This window comes from Elephantulus edwardii, unplaced genomic scaffold (assembly GCF_000299155.1).
Source record: "Elephantulus edwardii isolate Elephantulus edwardi_28Jun2011 unplaced genomic scaffold, EleEdw1.0 scaffold00224, whole genome shotgun sequence".
Taxonomy (NCBI): Eukaryota; Metazoa; Chordata; class Mammalia; order Macroscelidea; family Macroscelididae; genus Elephantulus; species Elephantulus edwardii.
Window position 1 is genome coordinate 455,905 of NW_006399974.1, and position 8,190 is coordinate 464,094.

The window sequence follows — 8,190 nt, forward strand, 5'->3', positions numbered from 1 at the left end:
CTTTAATTACTTTGTTATATGTTGGTTGACAGGATATAAAAGTTGTTTGTTTGACTTTATTCACATTTAGTTTGGATGCTCTTCCAAGAGTCACCTGTCCAAATCATCCTGATGTGGTTTTAGTGGAGGACTACAGAGCTGGTGATATGATATGTCCTGAATGTGGATTGGTTGTAGGTGAGTAGTTACGTTTTTGCACTTCATTTGTATATTTTCCAAATGATCTTTTTTCCCCCTCTTGTTTTTACAACTACTTTACTGAAACTCCTTGTTTATAATTTATTCTGCTAAGATTAGTAGCATACCAGTTACAAGAAGTGTCAATGCTGTCCCAAATGCTTGATCTGCTGTATAAGTTCATGATTTCCAGCATCTACAGCTCCACTTTTGTTCAGTTCCCTAGCTCCTCTATGTCCTTTTCTTCCGGTGGTTCACTAGAACATCTTCCAGAGACTCAGACCCAATAGGGAAATTATTCACATGACTGTAGGTATGAAGGCTAGTTTTGCGGAAATTGGTGAGCAATGGGCCAGGATTCTGTAGACTGTTAATTGAGGAACAGCTGGATGGAAACTGGGTAATACAAGACAGAAATTAAAGATGCAGAACGGCTAAGCCTTAAAAATAACTGACTTGACATCATAGATGTATATAGAATACACTACCCACCAAGAGCACAGGATACATTTTTCTCCGTTACACATAAAATACTCTCCAAGCTTCTGGTACTAAGAGTATTGTTTGTGGACTCAATTAAGATGAAATCATAGACAATTTCAGTCTTTTCTCCATCTATTAAGATGTTGCTTTTTGGCCTCGTGGTGGGGATATTGAGATGTAACCAATCCTGAAGGCTGTAGTTCTTGACTACCTGCCTCAAGCACCTCAGGTCCTCCTTGCTTACAGCAAAGTTTTATCATCTGCATAACACAGGTTATTGATCAGTCTTCCTCTAATCCTGATGCGACATTCCTTTTTATAAGATCCCACTTCTTGAATGATTTGCTTAGCATACATATTAAACGGGTATGGAGAAAGGATACAGTCCTGAGATAGACATTTCCTAATTTTAAACCCATGCAGTGTTCCCTTGGTCTGCACAATAGCCTAATTGATGGTGTGTTCCACAGTCAGCTCCTGGCTTGGTTTTGACTGATGATTTTGAGCTTCATTTTGGGTTCTCAATGTATCTGCCACTCTACCTTTATCAGGGAGCTCTGGTGGCCTAGTGGCAAGAAGCAAACTGCTGCAATCCCAAAGACAGGGTTCAAGGCCACTGGCCACTCTGGGGGAGAAGGATGGCCAGTGTACTCCCACGCAATTAACTGCCTCTGAAAAACCACCAAAGGGTCAGTTATGGGTCAATTCTGACTCTACAGTACACAACAACAACATACCTGTATCAGACTGCTTTGATTACCATGACTTTGTAGTAGGTTTTAAGATCAGGAAGTGGAAGGTCTCCTGTTTATTTTTCTTCTTCAGTAATATTTCACTAACCCGAGGTGTCACTTCTTTTCATATAAAGTTGATTACTTTTTTCCATCCATTTGAAGACTGAAGACAGTATTTGAATTGAGATTGTATTATACCTGTGATAACTTTTGGTACTAGGGTCATTTTCACAATGATAAGTCTTCCTACCCATGAATATGGTATATTTTTCCATATCGTTCTCTTTTTGTTTCTTGTGGAAATGTTTTGTCATTTTCTCTGAATAGGTCTTTAGTGTCTCTTAAGTATTTAGTATTATTTCCTAAGTATTTCATCTTTTGGGTGACTATTATAAACTATTTTTGCTCACTTGATAGACAGCTAAACTAGATTAGAGTTGGCTTGTACAGAAATAATATTGTTATGCTGGAGGTTGCAACCAGCACTCAAGAGTAGAGATAAAGCCTGGTAGTCTGAGTTATTTAGGACGTGAGAGTAGGATTATTAGAAGTATAATAGAATCGTCGTCGTTGTTGTTGTTGTTATGTGCCGTCAAGTTGACTGTGACTCATTGCGACCCTATGTACAACAGCCCTAAACTCTGCCCTATCCTGTACCAGTCTCACCATCTCTGACACACCTCTCCCCATTACTCCAGTTACTGAATCAGTCCATCTCATTGAGAGTCTTCCTCTCCTGCGCTGTCCCTCCACCCTCCCAAGCATGATGTCCCTCTTCAAGAACCGGTCCCTCCTTGCATTATGTCCAAAGTATGTCAGACGAAGCTTCAGAATCCTTGCCTCCAAGGAGCAGCCCAGTTTCACCCTCTCACGGACAAACCTGTTTGTTTTCCTAGCAGTCCATGGTATATTCAATACTCCAACACTACAGCTCAAAGGCATCGATTCTCCTCTGTCATCTCTAGTCATTGTCCAAGTCTCTGATGCATAGCAAGTGATTGCAAAGACCATGATATGCATCAGACACACCTTAGTCTCCAGCCTGACATCTTTGCACTTCAGCACTTTAGAGAGGTCTCTAACCACAGACTTTCCCATTGCAATGCGTCTATTAATTTCCTGGCTACTGGTGCCAAGAGTGTTGACTGTAGATCCAAGCAATCCAAAACTGTGAACAATTTCAATCTCTTCACCATCCATCCTGATGCTGCCAATCAGCCCAGTGGTGAGAATCTTTGTTTTCTTGGTATTGAGTCTCAATCCATACTGAAGACTGCAGTCCCTGACCTTCCACAGCAAGTGCTTCAGGTCCTCCTCAGTTTCAGCAAGCAGGGTTATGTCATGTGGAAATGTCGTACTTGGAAAGCACCTGAGATATATGCATAGGTCACTTGAGTTAGACTTCTTGTAGGCATTCATAGAATTGCTAGTAGAAGTTGACACCCATTAGGAATTATATTCTACTTGTTAACCATGGAAAGCTAATACATTACTATGTGATGGACACTGCTCAGAGTGGCTTAGTGGGATTGTGTATTACAAGACGGGATGCTAATGGAAAGATGATTGGTTTGAGTTCCCCCTTAGCTCCACAGGAGAAAGATATAACATTTTAAAGCCTCAGAAACTCATTGAAAATCATTGTGAGTCATAATTGCCTCGGCAGCATTGAGTTTGTTTTGGTTTAGGCAGTGTTCAGAAGTCAGTGGCACAAGTGTTTTTTATCTGGCTGCTGACTGAAAGGTTTGTATTTCAAACTGATCCAGTGACTCTACAGAAGAAAAAGCCTGTTGTTTTTATGTAAAATACAGTTATGAAAACTCTGTGGAGCAATTCTACTCTGTCATTACTTACTCTGTAATGGGATCACTGTAAGTTGAATTCAAGCTAACTGGACAGTTGTTCACAATAACAGTAGCCACTGTTCTAAGTGTTTTTATAACACCTTTTGGTAACAGTTAAGAAAACAGAGGTGTAGGTAATTTGACAATCTGGTTCCATTTTCTACACAAGAGCTAGATTTCTGTCATAAAATTAGTTCAGTCTAGGATTGACAAACTATATAACCTACCATCTTTTTATACAGCATGTGTGCTGAGAATGATTTTTACATTTTTCTAAATGGTTGAAAAAATGAAAAGAATTTCTTTTAGGACATATGAAACACCAAATTCAAATTTAAGTGTCTATAAATAGTTTTATTGGAGCATAGTCACACTCATCTGCCAACTTATAGTCTATGACTACTTCATAGTACAGGAGCAGAGTTCAGTAGTTGTAGCAGGGAGATCTCAGCATTTGGTACAGGATACAGCGCATTACAAATCACAGTGATTTAGTTATAACTCAACAACATTGAGAGTGCTACTCATGTTGCCGTACTGTGAAATTTTATTACCAGTGTAGTGTGTACCCATCACCTTAAAACAATAAAATTTCCTTTGAATCCTCTGTTATAAGGTAAAATGAAAGGTAAATGACTTTATTACTGAATTAGATGGCATTGCATTGTTTACTATGCAATGATATTATGACTAAAAGAATACAGTAAACATTGACATTACCGGAGTAAACACTTTTCAGAATATTTCTAACTCAGGAAAATAATGGTTAGAAAAGTTAGAAAATTTATAATGGAGTTATATCTCATCACATCAGAAGTTTTTCACAAAATTAAAATGAGGCTACAAATATTTTTTGAATTGTTCATTGTAAACCAAGCAAGGAAAGCCATTTACAAATGATGACATAATTCACATTTGACTGCAGCAGAGAGAATAAAGACTTTTAGCCTGCAAACAAGAGCAGTTCCTTAAAGAGTTGACATTGGGAACAACGTTCACAGCCAGTTAAAATGGAAGCAAATGGTTTTAAGTAGTTTCCCCAGGCATTTGAAGAGTTAAAAGATGTTAACATGTACTGCTAAGTTGTTCTTTATTCAAGAAATCATTGCTGAGTTTGAAATGACTGAAGAAACCACCCTCTAAGTCATTTGCACAGAGCAAATTATTGGGGAAAAGTTTTCAAAATTTAGAAAACATTAAATCAGAACAACTTGAAATGGGTTCGCTGTCATATATTTTAGCCTATAGTGGTAAAATAATTTAGCACATTTGTTGTTAGGTGCTGTCAAGTCGAGTACAACTCATAGCAACCCTGTGAACTACAGATCTGAACCCTGTCCTATCCTGTGCCATCTTCACACTTTCTGACACATAAGAGCTCGTTACGGCAATCACCATGTCAATCCACCTGCCCAAGGGTCTTCCTTTCCTTCGTTGACCCTCTACCCTTAAAAGCATCATATCCCTCTTCAAGGAATAGCCGCCTCCAGGCATAGTGCCCAAAGTATCACTCTTGCCTCCAAAGAGCACTTTGGCTGCACCCTCTCTCCAAGACATACGTATTTGTTGTTCTGACTGTCCATGTGATACTCGGTGCTCTTCTCCAACATCACAGCTCAAAAGCATCAATTCTTATCTCTTATCGCTATTCATTGTCTGGCTCTCAGATACATAGCAAGTAATTGGAGAGACAATTCCCTGAATCAGACCCACTTTAGTCCTCAAACTGACAACATCATTACTCTTCAATAATTTGGATAAGTCCCTAACTGCAGACTTTCCCAGTGCAGTAACATCTCCTGATTTCCCAATTGCTGGTACTAAGGATGTAAATGTAAGATGAAGTTATTGACAATTTCAGTTTCTTTTCCATCCATCATGATGTTGCCTATCAGTCCAGTGGTAAGAATTTTTGTTTCCTTGACATTGAGATGCAATCCATATTGAAGGCTCCATTTCTTGATCTTCTGCAACAAGTGCTTCCAAGTCCTCCTCCTCACTTTGAGCAAGCAAGGTTGTGTCATCTGCATAATGCATATTATTGGTGAGTCTCCTCCCCAATCTTGACATCACATTCCTCTTCATAGAGCCCAGTTGCTCAAATAATTTGCTCAGCTTTCAGACTGAATAAGAATAGAGGGAAAACGCTGACATACTCCCTTCTTAAACCATATAGTGTTCCGTTACTCTGTTCCCTTACACAATAGCCTCCGGTCCAGGTATAGGTTTCACATGAGCACAATTAAGTGTGGATACCCATTCTTCTCAATGTCACAACTTGTTGTGATCCACACAGTCAGATGCCTTTGCATCATTGATAAAGAAGAAATAGACATTCTTCTGGTATTCTTTACTTTCAGCCAGGATCCATCTGACATCAGCAATGATATCCCTAGTGCCCTGGCCTCTTCTAAATCCTGCTTTAACTTTTAGCAGTTCTCTATCTATGTATTGTTCTAGCGTTTTTGAATGATCTTCAGCAGTATCTTGCTTACATGTGATATTAATGATATTGATAGTTTCCACATTCAGTTGGATCACCTTTCTTAGGAATAGGAACAAATATGGACCTCTTCCAACCTGTTGGCCAGACAGCTATCTTCTGTATTTCATGGCATAGGCTGGTGAGCACATCCAAGGCTACATCTGTTAGTTGAAACTAGTCAGTTCGTATCCCATCAATTACTGGGGCCTTATATTTTGCCAATGCCTTCAATGCAGCTTTACTCTCCTTCTTCATTACCATTGGCTCCTGCTCATATGTTACTTCCTGAAATTTTTCAGTGTCAGTAAGTTCGTTTGGTACAGAAAGTTTTAGTTGGGCAAATTTACCTGTTGTGAAAATGTAAAGTGTTTAAGGTGTATTATTACCTTTATCATCCACAGGTGTTTGTTAGGTGCTGTCAAGTTGAGTATGACTCAGTGACCCTGTGAACAAAAGATCAGAAAACTTTTCTATCCTGTGCCATCCTCATGCTTTCTCACACACAAGAGCTTATTGCAGCAGTCACCATGTCAGTCCACCTGGTTGAGGGTCTTCCTCTTCTTTGCCAGCCCTCTACCCATCCTACCTTTCCACCTGATTTCTTAAATAAACCATAAAGATTTTAGCTAATGATTGATGTGTTTATGAAAATGTTTATTAATATAAGTTATGTGTTTGTCATTTCGAAGATACAGAAAGTTCTGTAAATTCCTTTTTACCTTTGCTGTCCCCTTTATCAGATAGATACCTGCTTTAGGGCACATTGAAGTTAAGCCTGGAGGTTAATGTTTTAAAACAAGTGCTTTTACTTATCCTCTCATCAAAAGAAGGGAGAGTACTCACTTTGAACTACATTTTAAGCACATAACGTGCATTGTAAATGAATAAGCTTATTTAATCTTTACAGTCTAAAACATGAAGTTACTGGAGAGTTTTGAAGTGAAGGCATAGGTAAGTATTTTTAACTAAGGTCAAAGGACAAATTTTATGATCCACATCTAAACCTCTATATTATAGTTGACTATTGGTACTATAACTTCTTTAAATGACTACAGTAGGTTCTGTTATTCCTTTCTCCTTTCTAAGCACCCTGATGGTGGTATACACTAAGCATTGGGCTGTTAACTGGAAGGTTAGTGGTTCCAACCCACCCCCTACTCTGTGGGAGAAATATGCTGGCAGCTTGCTCACCTAAAGATTTACAGCCGTGGAAACAATCTGGCTACATTCTTCTCTGCCCTGTGAGGCAGAATCAAGTTGACAGCTGTGGGGGTTTGCATTTGGTTCCCCCTTTCTATTTCTTGTATGTAACAAAAACAAAAATGATCTAGTTTTTGCCTTTATCACACTATGGTGAAAAAGTTCATGTTTTAGGAATGCTTTATAAACAGATTTGGGACTTGGGGGTGATTTTCAGTTCTAGGCAAATTGACCCTTGTGCAGTGGCAGGAAAAATAAACCTATTTTCTTTCTAAGGTAATGAAAAGTAAACATTCGTGGAAGTTACTGTATGAGAGATACAATACTTAGTATAGTATATGTATGTATTCAATGTTAACTCTGTTCTACTGTGGAGATAGCAACTAGACACTAAGAATTTTTCCCTGAGTAAGAATCTTATCTTCAGATTTTGGTTTCTTGCCATGTCATTTTTAGTATCTGCTTATTTGCTGAAAAGGAAAAGTTTGCCTAGTTTTCTCTCACTCCTTCTAGCCTTAAGATTTAGTCTATATAGGTCATTTGTCCAAATCATTTTTCTTATCAACAAATAATTTTTTTTTAAGAATTTTTTAATTTTTGTGTGAGTGTACCATCAAATCAGATCTGACTGGTACAGGAGGAGATTGTCCCTCCTTTTTCTGGCAGAGCATCTGGTGGATTCGAACCGTGTGCCTCTGGGATTGTAGTTGCAGCTGCTTGCCACTAGGCCACCAGAGCTCCCCTCAACAAATTATTTTAAAAATAAAAGTTTAAGCTTGATTTTCTGCATAGCATTTTCCATGAAAATGAGGTTTTCCTGTGCCTGTCGATAGTTTTGTGTAAAATTTGATTCCAAGTTAATAGATTGCTTTATCTTTACATCACTTTTGTACAGATTTGTTTTGCTATTTAAGTTAGAATATGACTAATCATAATGTTTAAAAATACTCATTATTGGATTGGTGCATTAAAGGAATACTTCAGGACAAATGACTCGGAAAAGCGATTTAACCTGGGGCTTAGATACCAATCTAGAGATATTCTGGAACCAGAGAACCGAGTCATATCTTAGACAATGTTGGTCTGTCTTGACAAGATACAAGATGATTTAGATTTGTGCTTACATTCCTAGGTGACCGAGTTATTGATGTGGGATCTGAATGGAGAACTTTCAGCAATGACAAAGCAACAAAAGATCCATCTCGAGTTGGAGATTCTCAGAATCCTCTTCTGAGTGATGGAGATTTATCTACCATGATTGGCAAGG

General features: G+C 38.5%; 1 protein-coding gene across 1 annotated transcript in view; it reads left to right on the forward strand.

Moving 5' to 3' along the window:
* The window catches only part of GTF2B (general transcription factor IIB), a 22,275-nt gene that overhangs the window by 1,994 nt on the left and 12,091 nt on the right, over positions 1-8,190 (forward strand). The window contains exons 2-3 of the mRNA XM_006898219.1: positions 71-177; positions 8,056-8,187. Of these exons, the coding sequence (XP_006898281.1) occupies positions 71-177; positions 8,056-8,187 (239 nt within the window). The remainder of the gene's footprint in view (positions 1-70; positions 178-8,055; positions 8,188-8,190) is intronic.